We start from the raw sequence: 27,329 nt of genomic DNA, 5'->3' as shown, positions 1-27,329 counted from the left end.
CCGTCGTCATGACGACTCTCGACGACACCGCCCCCAAGGGAATCCCCGTTCTGAGAGTCGCGGGACTTCTCCAATGTCTGAGCGCTCTGACGCACGCATACGTTACTCTCACTGGCCGACCGAGATGACGCCAAGAACATAGACGCAGGTGCGCGACCCAGCGCTGAAAATCTCTCATTATGAGTAGCCCCAGATGTACTACCGAAATCACTGAGGCCATTAGACCCAGCATTCGTAGGCACAGCCTGAACGGGACAATTTTCCCCGTCTGAAAACGGGAGAGACACTGAGTGAAGGACGTGATCCTCCCCTCTGTCAGAGTGACCCGATAAGAGAGGGAGTTTATACTGAGCCCCAGATATTCTGTGTCCTGTGCTGGCTCTAAGCGGCTCTTTTTCATGTTTATCCTGAATCCCAAGCTGTCGAGATGAGTTAACACCCTGTGTGCGTCTCTGATAGCTTGCTCTTTCGACGAGGCGCATATCAGATAGTCGTCTATGTACGACAATATTCTTATCCCGCTGTTTCTCAACGGAAATAGTGCTGCTTCCACACATTTGCTGAAAACTCTTGGTGCTAAAGATAGACCAAATGGGATGGTTTGAAACTCGTAAGCCGTGCCTCGGTATGCAAACCTGAGATATTTTCTGTGAGACGGGTAAACGTCTATGTGAAAATATGCATCTGACAGATCGATCGTCACAAACCAATCGTTCTGGCGGATGGATCGACAAAGTGTTTTGTGTGTCAACATTTTGAATGAGTACTTCCGTAGGTGTTTGTTTAACACACGGAGATCTAAGATTGGACGCAGAGATGCGCTCCCCTTCTTTGGAATCACAAAGTAGCGGGAGTAAAACCCCTGACAGGTCGCTTCCTTTGGCACCACTCTGATGGCTCGTTTGACTAAAAGAGTGTCTATCTCGGCCGTCAGGACGCGAGCTGATTCTCCCTCGGCCACTGAGACTATAATACCATTGAATCTGGGTGGTTTCATGGCAAATTGAAGTCTGTATCCCCGTAAGATTGTCTTTATAACCCACGGATGAGCTGCGCATGCTCGCCAATTGAGTATACGAGCCGATAGGGGTCCTTTGTATACTTCTCCCTCGGGGGCGCGCTTTGATGACGTCATTACCGTATCTGCGCTGACCCCCGCTGGAGAAGCGTGCGCTCCCCCCAGCGGTGAAACTGGGGAAACACAGTTCAATTTTTGAATTATTTTGCAATCTATCGCCCTCGGCTGTCTGCCTGGCTGCGATAGTGAAACATTTATTAGTGCATTTATTGCATTTGGGGAGCTTATCGCCCTTGGCCCGTGGCTTGGATGCGATAGAGCAATCTTTATTGTGTTTTCCCCTGAAAAGATGGGCGTTTGAAAACACCGTGTGAGTGCTTGGTGACACTGTTGAACATTTTTTCCCTGTTTTGGAACTGGGTAACTTAGAGCCCTTACTGAACTTAGAACAACAGGGCTGGATCCCTTCCTTCTCTTTGTGGGCGGAGAGAGAAGTGCAGGGGAACATTCGTGTGTTAGGTCGCACGCTTCTTCTTCCGTTCCTCGGGGTGGGGCGGGCGGTTCCTCGCCGCCGCGGCCGCAAATGAATGCTTACCCCATGGTCCGGATCCATCTGACCTCGGACGATGGCCAGATTGATGTCCACTGGGCGCAGGTCTCACATTCCTGGCCCCCGCTTGTCTCCCTCTCGCTGCAGCGGCTGCACCAAAGCCCTGCCGCGGTGGTTGAGAGGGTGGTCGCGGTGTTTGCTTGCGTGGTAAACAGAGGCTAAACGCTTCATCCTCTTGTTTCCTAAGGGTGCTGGTCTCTCTCATTTTCTCGAGAGCCGGTCCGAACAGGCCCTTAGTTGGGTCGAACGCCGCGTCCATCACCTCCGCTTTCTGAGCGTCGCTCAGCCCTGACAGGTTTAGCCATAACGCCCTCTCACCTGACACGGCTAGGCCCATCACGCGGCCACAACCCTGAACCGCACCACGGGAAGAGCGGAGAATTAGATCATTCACCACACAGATCTCATCCCAGAGTGCTGGGTTCGGCACTCCTGTATCCAGCTGTCGCCCCATCTCCTCCAAAATCTCTGCCTGGTACGCTGACAGTAAAGTCACCGCGTTAAGTGAGCACACTGACTGCGCTGCATACTTGTACATTCGCTGATAGACGGACGCGGTTAGGCGTTCCATCTTGCTTGGCAGTGAGATTTGAGAGGAGGCAGAGATAGAGCGTCGACTCGGATGGAGGTGATAGGCCACTGAAGACTCTACCGCTGGGGGTCCGGCCAGCCCCAGCTCTGCCATCCCTTGCACCTCCAGTTTAGAACATCCCTTGGTCGGGAGCTTGCTCTTAAAGGGGGTACCCCAATGGCGGGACATCTCTTTCATGCACGCTGGCACGGCTGGTAGGAGTTGTCTCGCTGTGAGTTGAGCAGGCGGAAGCCTTTTTCCATCGTAAAGGTCCCGCTCTGCTCCCTCTGCATCTTGTGCCGCGGGCCATGCTAGGCCTAGCTTAGCCGCGGCTCGTTTGCACACCTCGTGCAGGTTACTGTCTGCCTGAGAGCCCGTGTCAGTTGTGCTCGGGGGTCTAGACTGTTGGACCGGGAAGGGAGAGTTGTCATCTTCCTCCTCGTCCTCCATATCCAAGTCGAGGAGATCAGAGTTGGCGTCGCCCTCTGCGTCCTCGTCACCCAGCTCTTCCTCCTCGTGCGCGAGCAGGTTCTCGAACAGAGGAGGCATATCCGGGGATTCGGCTTCCATCATTTCGGCCCAGCTCGTGGTAGCTCGCATATGATGGTCAGTAGCCGTAGGTTTCGCGGCCGCTCCGGCCAGACATGGGTCTTGCTGGCTAGCCACCGCCACTCTCAGCCTTCTCTCCAGAATTTTCACCGGCATTGACGCACAGTGGACGCATGTTTGTGGGTCTGCAAGCGACGTTTGAGCGTGCTTTGTGCCCATACACACGATGCACATGGGATGGGGGTCCCTGCCCGAGATGGTTGCTCCACATGACGATGGACACGGGCGGGGTGCCACCTCCCTGCTTTTCGACTCATTCCCTTTGGCGGGGGTAATGACCGTCGACATGATGGCTGGAGAAGAGTGATTCAACGACTCGTCACTACACGTTAGTCTGAAGCTTCACGTAGGGTATAAGCCCTTTCAACGGCTCGCCTTAACGCGTAAAGCCTAAGATGACTTAACGTCACTTAAAATACTACCGACGTAATTTAATACGTGATAGTCCGAACCGAATAGCTCGCCTTGACGCGGAAACTATTCAGTGTTTAGCGATGCCACTCAACACAGTCCAATCCACTGATATCGCGTTCGGTGGCGTAATCCAATGACGGTCCGCCTGATGAACAGTTTAGCGAAAATCAGCGACGAAGTCGGACGTGCTGAGAGAGCTTGTTGTAGTCCCTCACGGGAAGAAAGCGCGAATGACTTCGATAGGGGTCGACCTGAGTGTTATAGGTGGGGGCGGAGCCTGATCTCAGGTCGACCTGTCTGTCAAAGACAGACGTGGTGCCATAGGAGCTTCCGTAGTTGGTCACGCCCAAAGCGATTCCCATAAGTGAAACACCGAGCGAAGTTAGAAAAAGAACCCTAAATAACGACTTACATAGTGATGACGATTTCAAAACACGGCCTCATGAAGCTTCGAAGCGTTATGAATCAGTGAGTCGATTCAGCAGTTTGAAGCGTTATGAATCAGTGAGTCGAATCATGATTCGGATCGCGTGTCAAACTGCTGAAATTTGGCGATTCAAACTGCTGAATCGACTCACTGATTCATAACGCTTCGAAGCTTCATGATGCTGTGTTTTGAAATCGTCATCACTATATAAGTCGTTATTTAGGGTTTTTTTGCGGACAAAAACTATTATCGCCGATTCATAAAGTTATTGTAGAACCACTGTAGTGAGATGGACTTTGTAACGACGTCTTTAGTGTCTTTTAAGGGTCTTGAGAGTAAGCCAATGGAGGCCTTTCAGAGCCATCAGATTTACACTAAAATATCTTCATTTGTGTCTGAAGATGAACAGAGGTCTGACGGGTGTCCAACGACATGAAGGCCTGTTCACACCGGGACGATTTTCGCACGCGTTTATCGCTGACGTTTAACGCCTCGGGACTAAACAATGGGCGCCAATGTGAGTGTTCACACCGACGCGCAAAACGCCAGGCGTAAAAGCGTCATTTTTAAAAAAACGCCTCGGGTTCGTTTTTTTATTTTGACGCGGCGCGTAAAAAACTGTCCGACCAATGAGATCGGCGCTTTTGTTCACGTGCCTGGAGCTGCTGAAGTGACAGTAAAACACGACTTGGTGGCGCTCGAGCACAAAACGGTCTTGCCGAGCACACATTGATACGACAAAGAAGTAGTAAGTAGACAAAGAAGAAGATGAACTGCTAATGCTGCTTGCCAGTTAGCAAAAAGTGTGTGAATGGTTTTGACCATATACATAATATGTCTATGGTTTTGGCAAGCACGTAAATACTGTCTCTCTTCTCCTTCTGTGTGACAAGCGAGTGTCAGAGGCTTAAAGTGCCGCAGCACCATCTTGTGTACCGGGAGCGCATCTACTGAATGTGCACGTTCACTCGGCGCAGCGCCAGTGAAAATCGCTTGGGTGTGAACACTCAAGACGCGCCGAAAAACGGCACGAAAAACGCTGGCGATAAGCGCGCGCGATATTCGTCCCGGTGTGTACAGGCCTTGAGGGTGAGGAATTAATGACAGAATTTTCATTTTTGGGTGAACTAACCCTTTAAACGGTTAAAATGGGTCCTGAACTTCAGTGTACAATGTGAGGGCTCTAACATGCAGTAGATTTCACCCGTCACATGAATGATTTGTGTTTTGACAGTTTCTGTGGAGAGCCCTGGATACCACGGTGGAGATGGACCCCCTTCTTACTACGGCAATGATGAGTTCGCAAACTCTGGCTGGGAAGATAAGAGCATCCGACAGGCCTTCATCAGAAAGGTAAAGCGTGATAGACAGAGTCAGTGTGTGTGTATGCTGTAGGGCTGGGTAAAAGAGATCGATTTCTCGATTTTAATCGATTCTCACTTTTACAAAACAATATCGATTCTTAAATCCCAAGAATCGATTAGGCATCCTGTTTTCAGTTAAAGGGTTAGTTCACCCAAAAATGAAAATTCTGTCATTAATTACTGACCCTCATGTCGTTCGACACCCGTAAGACCTCCGTTCATCTTCAGAACAGAAATGAAGATATTTTAGTGTAAATCTGATGCTCTGAAAGGCCTCCATTGGCTCAATGGCACTTTACACTCTCAAGACCCTTAAAAGGCACTAAAGACGTCGTTACAAAGTCCATCTCACTACAGTGGTTCTACAATAACTTAATAAATCGGCGACAATAGTTTTTGTGCGCAAAAAAACCCTAAATAACGACTTACATAGTGATGACGATTTCAAAACACGGCCATATATTATAACTTTATTATTATTAAAAAAAAACATAATTTAGTGTAATTTAAGTGTTTGTATACAAATCAGTTAATTTGTACCTTCAATATTAGTAGGCTAATGTAGTATCAACTGACTTAGTTGACATAGTTTACAGCATTAGTTCAGAGATTTGTTTTCCTTGAGAAAAATGGCCATGTATTGTACCCTATATATATCCAAAATAATCCATGATTTGAATCGAAAATCGAATTGAATCGAAAGCTTGTGAATCAAAATCGAATCGAATTGTGAAATGTGTGTCAACTAGGGGTGGTTAATCTGTCTGATTTCCTGATTCGATTCGATTACGATTATTGAAGTCCCGATTCGATTACAGTCGATTTTCGATTATTAACGATTCTCGATTAGCGATTATTGATTTTCCATTTCACAACAGTAAACGAAAATACACTACAAAGTGATTGCAGTATAAAAAAAAGTCAGCTACTGAATTACTTAACTCTTTTATTGAGTAACAACAACTCAAAGCACTTGTCGTGTAGTGTCGTGTAGTTACACAGAAATGAATACATCACATTGTGTTGTGACTCATCAAGTTGAACTAAACAATAACAAATAAATGAAAGGCTTATTTCCTTTAGGAAGTAGATCAGAACCAACATACTGTAGAAATTGGACAATTTTCTTCTAGAAAGACAACGTGTTCAGGTGGAGGAAGACTGCAGGTTGAAAGGTAAAGAAGAAGTTTTTTCTCCAAACACCTTGTCTTTCAAGAAGAAAATTGTCCAATTTAATCATTAAGAAGACAAAATGAACATTTTTGAACAACTTACTGTAGCTTCAGCTTATATACTGTACTGTAGAACACAGTGACAACATGTCAAGAGTGTGCGTGATGGATGCGGTGCGTGCGTGAGGGGGGCGGGAGCGCGTGGACCGCTCGAGCTCCTCTCGTTCGTTTCCTGAAGTGAGAAAGACAAAAGGGGAAAAAACGACAGAAGAAAAACGTGTTCGTGTCGGAGGAGTGTCGAGGCCCGTTCGGTTCCGAGAGCGGGAGCCGCGGGTCGGTGCAGCGGAGCGGCGGTGTGTTTCCAGCATCAGTCCGGCTGTGTGTGTGTGTGTGTGAGATCCGCTCATCGCGTCCTCAGGATCGCCTTAATTCCCGCGAATGTGCGCGTCGATGTGTGTCGCACTCGCTCATCTAAAGCGCTCATAAATCTGCGGATTGAAGGCGTTTATTCGGTGTTTGTGCGCGAATCTGAGCCGTGCTAACGCGCTAATGCTAATGTGCCTGAGCTCCAGAGGAGGCGAGGCGGCAGGATTTCTAGAGTGTTCCCTCAGAATCATCTCAGCATTAACGACAGATTTACATTCATCTAATGAACACACACACACACACACACACACGGTGGTAGTGTCAGGTTTAGATAAATAAAAAAATCGATTTTTGAAAATTTAATGATCGATTCATGCTCGTCCATAACATACTCGCGATTAATCGATAATCGATTTTTTTCACCACCCCTAGTGTCAATACCCAGCCCTAGTATGTTGTGTGTGGCAGAATAAAAGCTCAGTTTCGTCACTCTCTCCTCAGGTGTTTCTGGTCTTGACTGTGCAGCTGCTGGTCACCTTCTCTTTTGTCGCCGTTTTCACCTTTTCACGTGACGTCAAAGTGTTCGTACGGCAAAATCGGTGGACGTACTACGTGTCCTACGGGATCTTCTTTGTGTCCCTGATCGTTCTCAGCTGCTGTGGAGAGTTTCGCCGCAAACACCCGTGGAACCTGGTGGCACTGGTACAGCAGCACACATTCACACAATTAGTCTTTCTACAGGCTGTATATATGCAATATATGTATTATATTATTAATATATATTATACATTATATATTTATATTTTCAAATGATATTATAATATATGTGTAAAATATATTTACATGTTTTTATATGCAGTATATATATACAATAATGTAATATTGTATATTTTATATATTATATTTGTTTATTAATATATATTATAAATTATATATTTATATTTTCAAATTATATTAAATTATATTTTAACATAATATATTTGTAATATATACTAACATGTGTTTCTACACGCTGTATATACATATGCAATATTGTTTTTTATATATTATATTATTTGTTTATTAATATATATATTATAAATTATATATTTATATTTTCAAATTATATTAAATTATATTTTAATATATGTGTAAAATATATTTACATGTTTTATATGCAGTATATATGCAATAATGTAATATATTGTTTAATTTATATATTATATTTGTTTATTAATAAATATTATACATTATATATTTATACTTTCAAATATATTAATATATGTGTAAAATAGATTTACATGTTTTATATGCAGTATATATGGAATAATGCAATATTGTTTATTTTATATATTATATTAATTATATTATATAATTTGTTTATTAATATATATTATACATTATATATTTATTTTTTCAAATTATATTAAATTGTATTTTAATATAATAATATATTTGTAAAAATTCAATATTTTGTTTATTTTATTAATTATATTATAATATATAATTGGTTTATTCATTTATATTATACATTATATATTTATATTTTCAAATTATATTAAATAATATATTTAATATATTATATATTAATGTTATATTTCAATAATAATACAAATTATGTATACTGTATATACATATACAGTATATAATATAATTTATATATATATATGTATATATATGTATGTATGTATGTGTATGTGTATATATATATATATATATACATATACATATACATACATATATATATATATATATATATATATATATATATATATATATATATATATATATATATATATATATATATATATATATATATATATATATATATACATACAGTATATACATACATATACATACATACATACATATACATACATACATACACATACATACATATACATACATATACATATACATACACATACATACATATACATACATACATACATATGCACAGTACACGTGTGTATGTGTGTATACAGCACATTTATGCCCTACAATTGCTTATGATGCACCTTTGATGAACTAACAATGTTTACGTTATGGTTTTTATATTATAATATATTGTACATGGTTGCATATTTAAAAAAAATCCGCCTTAATACCAGTTACAGCGCAAAATAAACTTGAATAAGCTTCTGAAAGTGTGTTAAAAGTTGGGTAGGGTTGCAAAATCCAATATGGATGGACCTCTACTTCCTGTGTATTAATATATGAGAACATAATCCAGTTTCAATGCATGTGTAAATATTTTCTGTTTGTTTCTCAGTCCATCCTGACCCTGAGTCTGTCCTATATGGTTGGAATGATTGCCAGCGTCTATGACACAGATGCGGTCTTCATGGCTGTGGGCATCACTGTGGTCGTCTGCTTCACCGTTGTGATTTTCTCACTGCAGGTTTGTTTGCTCATGATCCTTTTCTCCAGCGGATTGACAGCTAATCAGAATCTGTCCTGCTTTAAAGGGTTAGTTCACCCAAAAATGAAAATTGTGTCATTATTGCTTCACCCTCATGTCGTTGGACACCCGTCAGACCTCCGTTCATCTTCAGACACAAATGAAGATATTTTAGTGTAAAGCTGATGCTGAGAAAGGCTTCTGATGGGCCTCCATTGGCATTCAGTACATTTACACTCACAAGACCCATAAAAGGCACTAAAAACGTCGTTACAAAGTCCATCTCACCACAGTGGCTCTACAATAATTTTACGATGCGACGACAATAGTTTTTGTACGCAAAAAAAAATCAAAATAACCCCTTTATCGAACTTGTTCTTGTCTTGTGTGTGTGCCTCCACGACGCATGCGCGAGACTATGACGTAGATCCGGCGTTCGGACACATGACCCAGAAGCGATTTGTTTACAAGCAGAGGAAGACGCGCGTGTCTCAGCTGTTGAATTCTACATTGATCGGCTTTAGGTCTCGGCGTAGTTCTCAAAATCGGGTTAAAGTGTGCATTTCATGGATTCCCGAACGCCGGATCTGCGTCATATTCTCGCGCATGCGTCGTGGAGACACACACGGAAGACAAGAAGAGGTTAAATAAAGTCGTTATTTAGATTTTTTTTGCGCACAAAAACTATTGTCGTCTCTTCGTAAAATTATTGTAGAGTCACTGTGGTGAGATGGACTTTGTAATGACGTTTTTAGTGCCTTTTATGGGTCTTGTGAGTGTAAATGTACTGAATGCCAATGGAGGCCTATCTGAAGCCTTTCTCCGCATCAGCTTTACACTAAAATATCTGCATTTGTGTTCTGAAGATGAACGGAGGTCTGACGGGTGTCCAACGACGTGAGGGTGAGGAATTAATGACAGAATTTTCATTTTTGGGTGAACTAACCCTTTAAGAGCTTGAGCATTTAAAGCGGCAGATGACAAAACTATAAAGAATGCTATCGTCTGCTGACGTGGGCGCTAATATTTGTTCTTTGCATGTCATAACCAACACCACTGATGGCCATTATTCTTCCCTTTTTCAAAAACAGACCAAATATGACTTCACTTCCTGCTGGGGCGTTCTCTTCGTCTGTTTGATTGTCCTGCTCCTCGGCTCTATCCTCTGCATGGTGTTCCAAAACAAAATCCTGCACATCGTCTACGCTTCGCTCGGGGCTCTGCTGTTCACCTGTGTAAGTACCACCTTAAGCTCCCATCAGCACCTCTGAAAAATAACAGTTTGCTGCTATACACTCACCTAAAGGATTATTAGGAACACCTGTTCAATTCCTCATTAATGCAATTATCTAATCAACCAATCACGACAATCTCCAGGGTAGGGTTGCACCAGTCGTTTGTAAGTTCTTTCTTAAATTGGAACGTAAAGTCCACACTAGAGGCTTAGTAACTACTAGATAGTTTGTAACTAACTCTGTACTTTTTACGGTTGCACCATTTGTTCTTAAGGCAGAACGTAGCTAGTAGGTCGTAAGCTCTCCGTAAAGTAATGCGTAGACGCATAATATGACGTTTACCCTCAATGATCCAATAGCAGCCTTCAAATACGTGAGCAAAAGTTGTGTTGAAATACCGTGAATTTCAGTGTCCTTCATTATTATAACTTCTTTTGCCTTGCGTAACCAACGGTAAAAATAAGTTTCCATTAAATATACTTAATCATGAATAACATAAGTGCTTTTATATATAAATAACATTCAGAAGCATTCAGTATCTGAAACGACATTAACAAGGATCAATAAATAAATACTGAAACAAAAAAAAACATTACATTTATTGATTATGACTGATTTTATTTGACATCATGACATGCACAACACGGACCGATGGGACAGATTCACACAGTTTTGGATGGTTTCTTGTTGAAGAGCTGCAAATAAAGTAATCTATTCACACAATGTTTTCTCTCTTAAAATGTAAGCGAGTGTAAATGTCAGTAAATGTTATCATATATTTGTGAAGAATTGAAGTCTGGCTTATTGTGCAGTTCAGTCAGTCTGCTTTATTATTCCAACCATTACTCCTGATCGGAGGCTTCCGTAAATATTTAGTTTATACGTAGAGTTACGCTTCAACTAAGTTTAATGGTGCAACGCAAAAATATTTAGTAGTGCTTAGGTTGTAACTTAGTGCCCATTTATGTCAAAACTAGGCTAAGTTGTAACTTACGCACAACTGGTGCAACCGGCCCCTGAACTCCAAACTGAATGTCGGAATGGGAAAGAAAGGTGATTTAAGCAGTTTTGAGCGTGGCATGGTTGTTGGTGCCAGACGGGCCGGTCTGAGTATTTCACAATCTGCTCAGTTACTGGGATTTTCACGCACAACCATTTCTAGGGTTTACAAAGAATGGTGTGAAAAGGGAAAAACATCCAGTATGCGGCAGTCCTGTGGGCGAAAATGCCTTGTTGATGCTCGAGGTCAGAGGAGAATGGGCCGACTGATTCAAGCTGAAAGAAGAGCAACTTTGACTGAAATAACCACTCATTACAACCGAGGTCTGCAGCAAAGCATTTGTGAAGCCACAACACACACAACCTTGAGGCGCATGGGCTACAACAGCAGAAGACCCCACCGGGTACCACTCATCTCCACTACAAATAGGAAAAAGAGGCTACAATTTGCACAAGCTCACCAAAATTGGACAGTTGAAGACTGGAAAAATGTTGCCTGGTCTGATGAGTCTCGATTTCTGTTGAGACATTCAGATGGTAGAGTCAGAATTTGGCGTAAACAGAATGAGAACATGGATCCATCATGCCTTGTTACCACTGTGCAGGCTGGTGGTGGTGGTGTAATGGTGTGGGGGATGTTTTCTTGGCACACTTTAGGCCCCTTAGTGCCAATTGGGCATCGTTTAAATGCCACGGCCTACCTGAGCATTGTTTCTGACCATGTCCATCCCTTTACGAGCACCATATCCCCATCCTCTGATGGCTGCTTCCAGCAGGATAATGCACCGTCACAAAGCTCAAATCATTTCAAATTGGTTTCTTGAACATGACAATGAGTTCACTGAACTAAAGTGGCCGCCACAGTCTCCAGATCTCAACCCAATAGAGCATCTTTGGGATGTGGTGGAACGGGAGCTTCGAGCCCTTGATGTGCATCCCACAAATCTCCATCAACTGCAGATGCTCTCCTATCAATATGGCCAACATTTCTAAAGAATGCGTTCAGCACCTTGTTGAATCAATGCCATGTAGAATTAAGGCAGTTTTGAAGGCCAAAGAGGGTCAAACACAGTATTAGTATGTGTTCCTAATAATCCTTTAGGTGAGTGTAGTTTGATGGTTTGCAGTCCTTGTCAAAACAGTGTATGAATGGTTATGCATTTGTTGTGAGGTACATGTATAATGTTTTACCATCTGTCTCAAACTGGGTCACCAAATGTAGGCGCTTTTGAAGCGTTGAATTTTCCAGTCTGACTGGCTGTGGAAACGTCTTTCGGCACATTTGGAACTCAAATAGTTGGAACATCAGATAAATGCAGCAGGAGCTCTTGGGAAAAGCTTTCAGGAAATTATGACCGTTCAAACATTTGGGGTTATGATTTTTTAATTTTATCTTCTGCACACCAAGGCTGCATTTATTTGATTAAAAATACAATAAAAACTGTAAAAATGTGAAATATTTTTACGATTTAAAATTAAATTAAATTCAAATTTATTTGTATAGCGCTTTTCACGATGCATATCGTTTCAAAGCAGCTTCACAAAAAATGCATCTACATTACAATTTAAATTGATTTGTACATGTTATGCATTTCAGAAATGCACATATACAAAGCACACAGATTAGCTAACTATCTATTATTAATCAATATAATAACTACGGCACAGAAATAAGTGAAATAAGAATACATGTTGTTAAAAATAGCTATGTTTTATGTGAAATATATAGGACACTTTAATTTATTCCTGTCATCAAAGCTGAATTTTCAACATCAGTCTTCAGTGTCACATGATCCTTGACCAATCACAACACACCACTCCAGCTGACCAATCAGAGCACAGTGTGCTTTTCAGAAGGAGCTGCTTTTTTCAGTTTTCAGTTGTTTTCAGTTAATTTTTTCAAAGGTGGACTACAGGAGCAGCATAGATAAATGTATATGTATATAAATAATAAATGTATATTCTAGGGGTGTGCGATTATATATCGTCTGCGATCAGTGTTGGGTAACGCATTACAAGTAACTTGAGTTATGTAATAATAGTACTTTTTCCAAGTAACTAGTAAAGTAACGTATTACTTTTCAAATTTACAACAAAAGATCTGCGTTACTGCGCCCTCTACTGTTAATGCGTGAATTTGCATTTTTACCTCAGCCTGGGGCTTATTATTTCAATTTTGGTATGAAGAGGTCTTTACCGTTGCACAAAAATATTATAAAAATAATATATAATGTAATATATATAAATATATAATATAATATAATAATAATATAAAAAAACGTTTTTGTTATAAAAAAACAAAAACAAGCCCAGCCCAGGTGAGAAAGTAACGCAAAAGTAACGTAACGCATTACTTTTCTTAAAAAGTACCTAAGTAACTCAATTAGTTACTTTTTAAGGGAGTAACGCAATATTGTAATGCATTACTTTTCAAAGTAACTTTCCCCAACACTGTCTGCGATATCGTAATAGTTGTTTTAACGATGTGTTTATCGAGTATATCTCTAACACACACCCAGAGAGTGTTAATAAGATATCACACAAAGATTGCAGTTTTTCAAATGTGATATTGATTTTATGCAAGTTTACTAAACAAGAAGTTAATATTAAAGCTACACTGTGTAAATTTTTTAGTTTATTCTTAGCTTAAAACACTTCAAATATATATGTGCTCAGTAATGTATATTTACTTCTTTCAAGTAATAAAGTATTCTCGTAAGTTTATAATATGCCATTGAAAACACATACGGGTGAGGGGTTCGAATGCCGGTCGCCATGTTGCCCCTCCATCTTGAAAGTACATTAGCCAAAGAGGGACATACCCGTAAACTCAAGCTTCGCCTTTGGCGTTTTAACACTCGATGGCACCGTGTCGAATGTGGACGAGGTCGAACTGGAAGCCATGTTAATCTTGGACTAAATCGGCCACCGTAGGAGTTAAAACGAAATCGGAATTGAGAGGAACAGAAACTAATATTCACTGGATGGTCATATACCTTTTCACCACTAGATGGGGGAAAATATCACACAGTGTAGCTTTAAGTAACTTACAGTTTAGACTTCCATATTGCCTGTTTTTGCTCTATTTCGCCACCGAAAAAAAACAAAGACAAAGTACTCTATCTGCGTCTCTGAGCAAAACACAGTGATGTTTTCATACTGAATGAATCAGCTTTTTGAACGAATCAATGATTCAATGACTAATATAGATTAAGATCATATATATATAATAACGGCTAGATGTCTCGTCCGCGCTGCTGGCCAATGGAGGTCGACGTCCGCACCTGGCGGCCATCTTGTCACAGTCAGCTCGCTCACTCGTAACATTGTGTTTTAACGGTGCTTGCACTTTTTAAATAACCATAACTTGCTCAGTTTTCTACCGCTTTTCAAAACTGTTTGGTTTGTTATAAACGTCAGAGATGTAGTTATGACACTGCATACTTATGAAAAATAATTTGTCCAAGCATCCAGAATTATAGCCACGTTAATAACGTTTGTAAGAAACCAAACCATTTGTAAATCCGTCAAGATTTCAGCGAGATAAGAGTATTTGTGTTCAGATCACTCGCCTTACATCAGGAGCCACAGAGGGCCTGTGACAAAATGGCCGCCAGTGATGGCGTTAGAGACTCCGCCGTAAGACATCTAGCCTTTATTATGTATATCTATGATTAAGATAGTCAAATGCTTCGTTCCTTGAATGAATCAGCCGTTTTAATTAATTGTTTGAATCTCAATGACTTGCTGCCACCTACTGGCGGTTTAAATTTCACAGTTAAAGTATCTCTTATCATGTTTTAAATAATTTCAAATATCAATATTATTCAACATTTTGTGTTTTAAACATCAAAACAGTAAACAGTCTGTGTAAATGATCTAAATGCCACTTCAGATGCAGCTTCTGTGTTTCCTCTGCACTGCAAAGATTCATTTTGTTGATACTTATTTAATTTGATTGGTGACAGCCCTATTGTGTCTTATTATAATTAATTTTTATTACATTTATGAAATTGACACGATGTAAAAAATAAATGTATCAAGGTAAAGATTATTTCTGTCACTTGTGTGAACTGACCACCACACAGAATATGAAGAATATCATAAACTTTAGGAGTCAGCTGACCATGGCAGTCCTAAACCTGCCAAAGTGCCGGCACAATAACACACTCAACAAAATATCATCTAATTATCCTTATCGTGAAAATCACAGAAAATATTGAGATTTCTTTTTTTGTTAATATCGCACACCCCTAGTATATTCTTGTCAGTCAGTATGAATTAATTTTGATATATAAGTTGCACCGGACTAGAAGTCGTAGGACCAGCCAAACGATGAAAAAAAGTGTGACTTATAGTCCGGAAAATACGGTAATCGTAATTAATTGTTTTGACAGCACTTATATAAATAAAATAGTATATCACACTGGTGAGATGTGTTGGGGGTAACGCATTACAAGTAACTTGAGTTACGTAATAATATTACTTTTTTCAAGTAACTAGTAAAGTAACGCATTACTTTTCAAATTTACAACAAAATATCTTGAGTTACTTTTTCACATTAATTTGACTGACAGCTCTCCTGCCCCCATGTTGAGAAAAATAAGTGCAGAGGCGTGTGTGTGTGTGTGTGTGTGTGTGTGTGTGTGTGTGTGTGTGTGTGTGTGTGTGTGTGTGTGTGTGTGTGTGTGTGTGTGTGTGTGTGTGTGTGTGTGTGTGTGTGTGTGTGTGTGTGTGTGTGTGTGTGTGTGTGTGTGTGTGTGTGTGTGTGTGTGTGTGTGTGTGTGTGTGTGTGTGTGTGTGTGTGTGTGTGTGTGTGTGTGTGTGTGTGTGTGTGTGTGAACATGAGGGTTATTGTAGTTCTAGACTAAATGTGAGCATTTATTCATCTCACTTGCACAATAAAGATTCTGTCCTCCTCAAAATGAATAAAATCAGTCAAATGCAAAATCAGAGTACTATGCAAACCTCCAATAATTAAATGTTAAATAAAACAGATATTTGTATGCATTTAATCTACCTTTATTGACTAATGTCTTGCTGCTGACCTTCGATGATTCAGTTAAACCATGAGCAAATATTACTAGATTTTTTGTTTTTATTGGTAAAACTTTTTTCTCCTGCGTCCTATTCTTCCATTATCCAGAATGGCAGCACATTTTTACCTCAGCCTGAGGCTTATTATTTAAATTTTGGTATGAAGAGGTCTTTACATTTGCACAAAGAAAGGACTTTTTTTGCTATTAAAAAACAAAACAAAAAAAAACAAGCCCAGCCCAGGTGAGAAAAAGTAAAAAAACGTAACGCATTACTTTTCTTAAAAAGTAACTAAGTAACTCAATTAGTTACTTTTTAAGGGAGTAACGCAATATTGAAATGCATTACTTTTCAAAGTAACTTTCCCCAACACTGCTGGTGAGTAAACTAACAAATGTACTAGCCAATGGCGATTATGTTGCCACGGTGTGTGTAGAGGGTTGGTGGTACAAATGCAATGTCCCAGTGTCACAAAATTCTGTTTTCCAGTGTTTTCTATAATCTAGTGGAAAAAGCCAGAACTGTCTGCAGGGTGCTAGAGCACACAGGGCCTGAGTTACACACTTTCAATAAATCATAAAGAGGGGGGGAGGTTATGTGTGAACAAGTATGTGAACCGCTTGCAGGATCTGTGAAAATTGGAATAATTTTTAAAATTATCATACAAAATGCATGTTATTTTTTATTTAGTACTGTCCTGATTAAGATATTTTAAATAAAAAATGTTTACATATAGTCCACAAGACAAAAAAATAGCTGAATTTATTCAAATAAAGGAGATTGGTTGAGGAGATTCCCCCTTCTATATGTAAAGCGCTTTGAGTGCCTAGAAAAGCGCTATATAAATGTAACAAATTAATTAAAATAACCCTGATAAAAAGTTTTTGAACCATTGATTCTCAGTGCTGTGTGTTGTTCCCTGGATGATCCACGGCTGAGTGTGTGTGTGTGTGTGTGTGTGTGTGTGTGTGTGTGTGTGTGTGTGTGTGTGTGTGTGTGTGTGTGTGTGTGTGTGTGTGTGTGTGTGTGTGTGTGTGTGTGTGTGTGTGTGTGTGTGTGTGTGTGTGTGTGTGTGTGTGTGTGTGTGTGTGTGTGTGTGTGTGTGTGTGTGTGTGTGTGTGTGTGTGTGTGTGTGTCATTCCCTGGATGATCCACGGCTGTTTTTTTGTTTTGTGATTGTTGTTCACGATTCTCTTGTTTGTCCTGAGCAGTTAAACTGCACAATGTTCTTCAGAAAAATCCTCCAGCTCCTGCACAATCTTCCGTTTTCCAGCCTCTTTTTCATATTTGAACCTTCTCCAGGATTGACTGTATGGTTTTAAGATGCATCTTTTCACACTGAGGACGACTGAGGGACTCAAACACAACTATTAAAAAAGATTCAAACATTCACTGATGCTCATGAAGGAAACACAACGCATTAAGAGCTGGGGGGTGAAAACTTTTGAATTTGAAAATCAAGGTAAATTGTACTTAATTTGTCTTCCTGGAAACAAGCAAGTATCTTCAGTTGCTTCTGAAGGGCAGTACTAAATGAAAAAAAATTATATTTAAACAAAATAAGAAAAATTTGGACATCTTCATCCTGTTAAAAAGTTTTCACCCCCCGGCTCTTAATGTGTCTTGTTTCCTTCTGGAGCATCAGTGAATGTTTCAACCTTTTTTAGTAGTTGTGTTTGAGTCCCTCAGTCGTCCTCAGTGTGAAAAGATGGATCTTAAAATCATACAGTCAATCCTGGAGAGGGTTCAAATATGAAAAAGAGGCTGGAAAACTGAAGATTGTGCAGGACCTGGAGGATTTTTCTGAAGAACATTGGGCAGTTTAACAGCAAAAAACAGCCGTGGATCATCACGACACACAGCATTGAAAATCAATGGTTCATAAACTTTTTATCAGGGTTATTTTAATAAATTCAGCTGTTTTTTTTTGTCTGGTGTACTATATGTAAAAAAAAATGATGTAAAATATCTTATTCAGGACAGCACTAAATAAAAAATAACATGCATTTTGTATGATCCCTTTTATTTGGTTAAAATTCTTCCCATTTTCACAGATTCTGCAAGCGGTTCACACACTTTTTCATGCCACTGTATACTGTGTGTGTGTGTGTGTGTGTGTGTGTGTGTGAGTGTGCGCGTGTCTGTGTCTGTGTCTGTGTCTGTGTCTGTGTCTGTGTCTGTGTGTGCGTGTGCGCGTGTGCGCGTGTGCGTGTGCGTGTGCGTGTGCGTGTGTGTGTGTGTGTGTGTGCGTGTCTGTGTCTGTGTCTGTGTCTGTGTCTGTGTCTGTGTCTGTGTGTGCGTGTGCGCGTGTGCGCGTGTGCGCGTGTGCGCGTGTGCGCGTGTGCGTGTGCGTGTGCGTGTGTGTGTGTGTGTGTGTGTGTGTGCGTGTCTGTGTCTGTGTCTGTGTCTGTGTCTGTGTCTGTGTCTGTGTGTGCGTGTGTGCGTGTGCGCGTGTGCGCGTGTGCGCGTGTGCGTGTGCGTGTGCGTGTGCGTGTGTGTGTGTGTGTGTGTGTGCGTGTCTGTGTCTGTGTCTGTGTCTGTGTCTGTGTCTGTGTCTGTGTCTGTGTCTGTGTCTGTGTCTGTGTCTCTGTGTGTGTGTGTGTGTGTGTGTGTGTGGGAAGCTTTTCAATTTGGGTCGGCCAAATCCAGGGGGAAATGGTCCCAGAAATAAGTTGCTTTGTGTGAAACAAATGCGGAAGTGATGCATGTCTACAGAAAGTAGAGACTCTAAGCTTTCAAATGGTACCACATATGAGGCCAGAGCTCCTCCACAGACATTTAACATTTAAAGTATATACATGATGATGTCAATGTACAGGGTCCTGTGATCAAAGCTGAAATTTGAGCATCAGTCTTCAGTGTCACATGATCCACACAGCTCCAGCCAGCCAATCAGAGCACACTGTGCTTGTCAGAAGGAGGGGCTTCATACTGGGAAGAGAGGATGTAATGTGTTGCTCTTTTACAGTTCCTGGCTGTGGACACTCAGCTGCTCCTGGGAAAGAAGAAGATGGCCATCAGCCCAGAGGAATACGTCTACGCGGCGCTCAACCTCTACACTGACATCATCAACATCTTCCTTTACATCCTGGCCATCGTGGGCCGCACCAGGGACTGAGTGCGCCCCCTTCCCGTGAAAAAAGGGAAGTGCAGTCTGCTCTACACGGGAAGATCACCTCACCTTTCCTCGTATTCTTCATTTATTCCTCTCGCACATCCTCTGTATGTCCACATGTACAGGCCTCGAAACGTCGCAAAATCAACCAATAGAGACAGAGCGACACGTGTCATAATCTGAAGGCCACGCCCACCGGGGGGGAAAACAATCAAACCGTCTCCATTGACTTTGCATTGTGTGAGGCTGCGTCCTTGTCATTTCGGACTTGTAACAAAAAACTGAACAATGTATAAAAGCTGATATGTGACAAAGTGTACAGCAAACAAGCTAAACAAAACCCACAACCATGGTTTTTATAAGCTATTGACCTAAAAAACGAGCGTTTAAGGACAAAAAAAAGTGGATTCAGGCCATTGAGACACGTCATATTTCACTGAGAAGTACACCCACTAGAGGGGAACGTATTCAGAGACAGGAAATATCATATATAAAACTGACATTTGGATATTTGACTTAACAGTGACAACATATTAACTGCACACATAGGCATATTGAGACACACTGAGTGTCAGGATCCCAAAATGTGCCCATTCTTCAGCTGAAGCGTCACGTTTTACTGCCTTTATCCACTTTTGTCTCCTTAAATTCTCGTTTTTTTGGGTCGACAGCTTATAAAAACTTATTTCTGTGTTTTTTAGCTTTTTTGCTGTACACTTTGTCACATATCAGCTTTTAGACATTGTTCTGTTTTTTGTTATAAGTCCGAAAATGGCAAGGACGCAGCCTCACGCAATGCAAAGTCAATGGAGAGCGTTTGATTGTTTTCCCCCCCGGTGTGGGCGTGGCCTAAATACGCTCTGTCTCTATAGAAATTTATTTAAAGGGTTAGTTCGCCCAAAAATGAAAATTCTGTCATTAATTACTGACCCTCATGTCGTTGGACACCCGTCAGACCTCCGTTCATCTTCAGAACACAAATGAAGATATTTTAGTGTAAATCTGATGCTCTGAAAGGCCTCCATTGGCACAATGGCACTTTACACTCTCAAGACCCTTAAAAGGCACTAAAGACGTCGATACAAAGTCCATCTCACTACAGTGACTCTACAATAACTTTATGAATCAGCGACAATAGTTTTTGTGCGCAAAAAAACCCTAAATAACGACTTACATAGTGATGACGATTTCAAAACACGGCATCATGAAGCTTTGAAGCGTTATGAATCAGTGAGTCGATTCAGCAGTTTGAAGCGTTATGAATCAGTGAGCCGAATGATCGCGTGTCAAACCGCCAAACTGCTGAAATTTGGCGATTCAAACTGCTGATTCGACTCACTGATTCATAACGCTTCGAAGCTTCATGATGCCGTGTTTTGAAATCGTCATCACTATGCAAGTCGTTATTTAGCGTTTTTTGCGCACAAAAACTATTCTCGCCGATTCATAAAGTTATTGTAGAACCACTGTAGTGAGATGGACTTTGTAACGACGTCTTTAGTGCCTTTTAAGGGTCTTGAGAGTGAACCGTGCCATTGTGCCAATGGAGGCCTTTCAGAGCATCAGATTTACACTAAAATATCTTCATTTGTGTTCTGAAGATGAACGGAGGTCTGACGGGTGTCGAACGACATGAGGGTCAGTAATTAATGACAGAATTTTCATTTTTGGGTGAACTAACCCTTTAAGAATTCCTTCGCTTCCGAGTCCCTGGAGAGATGTAAGGGATGATTCAACAGTTGCATCCAAACGGCATGATGTGTGGAGCTTGAGGGAGAACGGCTGTCAGAGTAATGAACACTACTAATGTCTGCATGGGCGGAGCACGTCAGACAGACACGTGTATACCGTAGCTGTAAATAGATAAACATCTGGCTGTGCTGCTCAATAACATCACCGCTTTGCAACTTAAAAACCACCACCGTCATATATATATATATATATATACAGTCCAAGATGACAAACGGTTGTACAGTTGACCGTATTATCTACAGTATGACGAGTCAAATAAAGCCTGTATATAGTTTATTTCTCTTTCTTTTGAGAGGAAGGTGAGGTTGTCTTAATGAAATCGTTCCAACCGTCAGTATTTAATGTTCAAACACAACTCTTTTCTCTTTCATGCTGACTACTTTACTTTTTTTTTTTTTTTTTATTCAATAGATGTTTTGTTTTTGTGTGCGTGTGAATGAGGGATCGAAACGTATATTTCCTTATTTTTAAAGAATCGGGTTATACTTAGTTGCATGTCAAATATGTGCTGGAAAACAACATGATATTTCCTGCAATTTATGTTTTTTGTGGTTATTTATGAGTTATTTATTCAAATGCCAGAGGACGTTTGCTGGGTAATGGAAGGATTGTTCGTTTTTAAATTAAAGAGCGCATATTTAAACGAACACGCCGACTTTTTGTGACTTTAGCTTATTCGCCATATCCCCCAGTGTTAGATAAGTTTTGTCGTGCCGTAACTCTGTCTGACGCACCCACCGCTAGCCTAGCTTAGCACAAAGACTGGAGGTAAATGGCTCCAGCTAGCCTAGCTTAGCACAAAGACTGGAGGTAAATGGCTCCAGCTAGCCTAGCTTAGCACAAAGACTGGAGGTAAATGGCTCCAGCTAGCCTAGCTTAGCACAAAGACTGGAGGTAAATGGCTCCAGCTAGCCTAGCTTAGCACAAAGACTGGAGGTAAATGGCTCCAGCTAGCCGAGTGCTCAATAAGTGACAAAATAACGCCAACATTTTCCTTTTTACATGTTGTGATGTGTATAGTTTACATCGTGTACTAAGACCCCAGCGCTCTCTGTGTAAGCAGGTTGTCATGTTGGTTATGTTGACGGAAGTTAGCCTATTATCAGGCGCTGTGTAATATCATTGCGCCACAGGAATGAGAATATAGTTCGTCACGTCCACTTTTAGGGGAAAATAAACTAGACTCCCATAGACTTTAATACAAAATAGCGGAACAAAAAACGCCCGTACACAGGCGGCAGGCGTGAATAACTTCCAAAATTAAAATCTCCAATATTAAACATGTCAGGTAATTATATGTCCAGCCGTCAGAAAGACACATCCACACACTTCATTGGGTCAATTTAAAAACATGTCCCTCCATTCTCCCACTGTCAAATTGGTGTAGCAACTCCACCCAGTGGCCAGAGGACATTTACTCGCACCTCATCAAGTCACCAGGTAAGCCAGTGAATGATTTAACTTTGTTTTTGAATCATGAAGTATGATCGGAAGCTAAGTCAGGCTAGTTGTATGGCTGGACAGAAAACTGCACTCAGTACTCTAAATATAAAGACAAAATATATACATTTAAAGATGTTTACTTGCAAAAACGAAGTAAAATCATTCACTTGTTATACCAATTTGACGCTGGGAGAATGAAGGGACATGTTTTTAAGTTGACCAAATGAAGTGTGTGGATGTATCTTTCACGTTCTATGGCAGGACGGCTGGATATATAATTACTCAACATGTTTAATCTGAGTGATTCAATCTAATCTAATCTATTAGATTAATTATTCACGCCTACCGGCTGTGAACGGACGTTGTTTTGTGCCGCTATTTTGTATTGAAGTCTATGGGAGTCTAGTTTATTTTCCCCTAAAAAGGGGCGGTGACGAAATTGACAGTTCAGTTCCCGGATGTGTCGACCTAGAACTTCTCATTTTCCGACGGTCTTAGTACACGATGTAACTATACACACCTTCACAACATGTAAATAGGAAAATGTTGGCGTTATTTTGTCACTTATTGAGCAGTCGGCTAGCTGGAGCCATTTACCGCCAGTCTTTGTGCTAAGCTAGGCTAGCTGGAGCCATTTACCTCCAGTCTTTGTGCTAAGCTAGGCTAGCTGGAGCCATTTACCGCCAGTCTTTGTGCTAAGCTAGGCTAGCTGGAGCCATTTACCTCCAATCTTTGTGCTAAGCTAGGCTAGCTGGAGCCATTTACCTCCATTCTTTGTGCTAAGCTACACTAGCGTTGGAGATGAGAACTTATCTAACTCTGGGGGATACGGTGAATAAGATAAAGTCTCAAAGTCGGCGTGTTCCAACATTTTAAGGATATAGAGACTGATGTCTGTATATTAAAGATATCCATTCCAGATGGTTTCAGATCATATAATTCACATTCAGCCTTGCATGTGCAGCTGCTGAACACTAAACCGGCTGTGAAAGACATGTGTGTGGACGTGATATGTTTGTCTTTATAACTAACTTCTGCATAAGCTAAAGTGGATTGAGGCGTGTCGAGTGTGTTTGGGCTTTGATCTCTTTGCACTGTACATTTGCATTAACCTGGAGTTAAATGATATTCTTCCGCAGCCTGTTTGTGTTTCATTATGAGAATAAAGTGAGAGGAAAACACGGCGTGAGATCTTCATTTCTTGTGCTCTCAGTGACTGGAGACGATCGCAACGCATGTCATGTGACCTGGACTGATTCAGAATGGTTATGAGATTAATTATGGACAGTCGTTTGTTTCATTCCAAGTGAGTTAAAACAATTATATAGATTCATATAAACCGCTGTTTACTAAATATGGAAAACTATGGAACGGTGACTATTGTGTGTGTTGCTTAAATGTGCTATTCTTTCTTAAAGGGATAGTTCACCCAAAAATGAACATTAGCCCATGATTTACTCTCCCTCAAGTCATCCGAGGTGTGTATGACGTTCTTCTTTCAGACGAATCAAATCTGAGTTATATTAAAAATGTTCTGGCTAATCCAAGCTTTATAATGGCAGTAATAGTTGCTCTGTTTTTGAGGTCCATGACAAATGCATCTGTCCGTCATATAACTGCTCCACGCGGCTCCGGGTGTTAATAAAGGCCTTCTGAAGCAAATCAATGCGTTTGTGTAAGAAAAATATCCGTATTTAAAAATGTATTTAATTTTTTTCTATGTCTCTGCATCAGCCGTCCCCGCGCCATCACTTCCGGCGAATAAGGTCAAAATACCGGCGTGATCATAGATATAAACATAGATTCCTCATTAGTGCCTGCGCGGATCGGTCGAATGAGGCATCTACGTATATATATCTATGATCACGGCAGTATTTTGACCTTATTCACCGGAAGTTATGCCGCTGGGAAAACTAGATGACATTCGTCTGATAAGAGGTAAAAAAAATCACAAATACTGTTGGGTTTCTCGCAGAAAGCGATGGTTTCGTGTCTTCAGACATCAATGTGTCACCAGGGTTTAATAAGGATTCGTATGTGTGTTTTTACTCTCATTGCTCTCATACTCTAAAATCTCCCCATTGACATCATTATACGACTATCACACTGTTAAACATCTTCATTTGTGTTCTGTTGAAGAAACAAACACACATCTTGGATGCCTTCGGGGTCAGCAGATCAACATAAACATTTCGTTTTTGGGTGAACTATCCCTTTAAGTGAAAAAAAAAGAGTGACTTAACCTTGTGACTTTTGAATTTGACTTCTGAATTTTTTATTGAGTTTTATTAGTTGTCATTAACAACTGAATGAGACATAAGTAAAAAAAATATATATACAGTACCGGTCAAAAGTTTGGAAACATTACTATTTTTAATGTTTTTGAATCAAGTCAGCATTTACTTGATCAAAAATACAGAAAAAAACTGAAATATTATTACAATTTAAAATGGTTTTCTATTTTAATGTACTTTAAAATATAGTTAGGGGTTTAAGCATGTAGCGCTGAAACTTTACTGCAATTGTAAGGATTTGTATTGATATTCTTCCGCCGTAAAATTGGTCATTGAACCCAAACCATAAGACCGAGAGACTTGAAACTGGGCCAGATGGTAAGTCTCAATTTGGGGAGAGACTGACAAGGTATGACCCCGATTGGCCAATAGGTGGCGCTACAGCGATCAAAAACATGAAACTGCTCATAACTCCCATACTTATTGTCGTAGACTCAAGTGTCTTCTATCACTGGAATCCTTGGGTTTTTTTCCCGCTTCTTTTTTCCTAGGTTTCTCGTGTGATCAAAATTGATTCACGGTCGCTAAGGGGCGACTAAACGTTCGAAGTGGGTGGAGCCACTTTTACTAAAATGGCTATAATTCAAGAACGAAATTAGATATTTTCACCAAACTTGGGACACGTGTGTAAAAGCTCAAACTGAGGTCACAGTAAAAAAAAAAAAAAAAAGCGCTATACCAGGAAAAAAACATGAAAATGGCTATAACCCCCCAACCGTTAGTCCGGTTGAAATTGGCATGCATTATAGTCTATGAAGAAATTGGCATGTCTCAAAAAAACATGGCCGCCATCGGAAAATGAGGTTTGAGCACCTATTAGACAAGGTTAAGCATGTTCTACTCATGGCTCTAAAGGCCTGTTCACACCAGGACGATTTTGCGCACGTTTATCGCGACATTTAACGCCTTATGAGCGAGTTTTATACCTCAGTAATCACGTGGTGTTTCACACATACACACAATATTCATATCATTTGATAGATCTCCTCATACTGAACAACTTAGCCTCATGATCCACTGCTGTCAATCAAATCGTCCATTAAATATTTGCGATTATGTAAAAAAATCAACTTTTGCTAACTAGTCCTATAGGTTTTGCACTCAATCTGAATAAAAATCAATGCAGTTCAATTCTCTGGACTCTCCTGATCAATACTTGTCAAAAAATGTTTAGCTATAACAGGGTTGTTTAGAAAGTGGGTGTGGCCAAATATTCTCAACCTATCAATCTTAAAGGAAAGCTTGGAACATCACGGAAATAGGTGAGCACATTCGACATATGACTCTTTTATGGATATCAGAACATAGCTATAACTATAACTGTATAACAGCAATACACTGCAAATGCTTTTCTTACTTAGTATTTTTGTCCTGTTTTCAGTCCAAATATCTAAAAAATCTTACATTAAGAAGCATTTACTAAACAAGCAAAAGTTTCTGTCTTGTTTTGGGGGAAAATAACTCAAAATTAAGGGAGTTTTTGCTTAAAATAAGCTAAATAATCTGCCAATGATGTAAGAAAAATAATCTTGTTTTCTGTTTGAATTAAGATTATTTTGCTTATTTTAAGCAAAAACTCCCTTAATTTTGAGTTATTTTCCCCCAAAACAAGACAAAAACTTTTGCTTGTCTAGTAAATGCTTCTTAATGTAAGATTTTTTTTAAATATTTGGACTGAAAACAAAACAAAAATACTAAGTAAGAACACCATTTTTTGCAGTGTAACTGTTAAAAATTAAAAAAAAAATATATATTTCTTATGGTAAAATGCCTGTATTGGCTGTAAATGGTCTTTTCCATCTAAGTGGCTGCATGTTTGCTAAATAAAACAATATATTTTGTCCCTTTAGAGCCACTGTAGAAACATGGTGGCACAAAATGGCGACTTCACTGTAAGGGTCCGCGCTGCTGGCCAATGGAGGTCGACGTCCGCGCCTGGCGGCCATTTTGTCACAGTCAGCTCGCTCACTCGTAACATTGTGTTTTAACGGTGCTTGTACTTTTTAAACAACCATAACTTGCTCAATTTCAATTTTCTACTGATTTTCAAACTGTTCGGTTCGTTATAAACGTCAGAGATGTAGTTATGACACTGCACACGTATGAATAATTATTCATAATTTGTCCAAGCATCCAGAATTATAGCCACGTTAATAACGTTTGTAAGAAACCAAACCATTTGTAAATCCGTCAAGATTTCAGCGAGATAAGAGTATTCAGATCACTCACCTTACATCAGGAGCCCGCCAGAAAGCCTGCCTGTGACAAGATGGCCGCCGATGATGATGTCAGAGACTCCGCCGTAAGACGTCTAACCTTTATTATGTATATCTATGGTAAGGGGATCAGTGGTGTATGTTGGTAGGAATGGATGGAAGTTAATAAAAACAGCGCTTCATTATGTAAGGTCTCGACTGAAAACATAGCTATGTGTATTATATTGCATTTCTGTCAATAGATCCTCATAAACACTACACACTGCACCTTTAAGAGCAGCTCAAACCGCTGCGGCGAGACTGCGCA

At 40.4% G+C, this 27,329-nt stretch overlaps 2 protein-coding genes across 4 annotated transcripts in view; both read left to right on the top strand.

Annotated features, from left to right (window-relative positions):
- grinaa (glutamate receptor, ionotropic, N-methyl D-aspartate-associated protein 1a (glutamate binding)) overlaps positions 1–23,687 on the top strand; it is a 50,936-nt gene extending 27,249 nt beyond the window's left edge. Inside the window, exons 3-8 of one of the 3 annotated variants that reach the window (XR_013817509.1) lie at positions 4,884–5,002; positions 7,053–7,253; positions 8,803–8,931; positions 10,023–10,166; positions 19,171–19,424; positions 23,463–23,687. Coding sequence is in view for 2 of the 3 variants with exons in the window: in XM_079829432.1 (XP_079685558.1) it covers positions 4,884–5,002; positions 7,053–7,253; positions 8,803–8,931; positions 10,023–10,166; positions 19,171–19,320 (743 nt within the window). In the remaining variant the exon portion in view is untranslated. Of the gene's footprint in view, positions 1–4,883; positions 5,003–7,052; positions 7,254–8,802; positions 8,932–10,022; positions 10,167–19,170; positions 19,462–23,366 lie in introns of those variants that run through there. The other 2 variants (XM_079829433.1, XM_079829432.1) reach the window with 2 other exon arrangements.
- Positions 1–27,329, top strand: part of vps28 (VPS28 subunit of ESCRT-I) — a 968,134-nt gene that overhangs the window by 70,551 nt on the left and 870,254 nt on the right. The gene's annotated exons all lie outside the window — the stretch shown is intronic.

This window comes from Gobio gobio (genome assembly GCF_949357685.1).
Source record: "Gobio gobio genome assembly, chromosome: 11".
NCBI lineage: Eukaryota > Metazoa > Chordata > Actinopteri > Cypriniformes > Gobionidae > Gobio > Gobio gobio.
The sequence above is the reverse complement of the archived record's forward strand: the minus strand, read 5'-3'. Positions and strand labels throughout refer to the sequence as shown.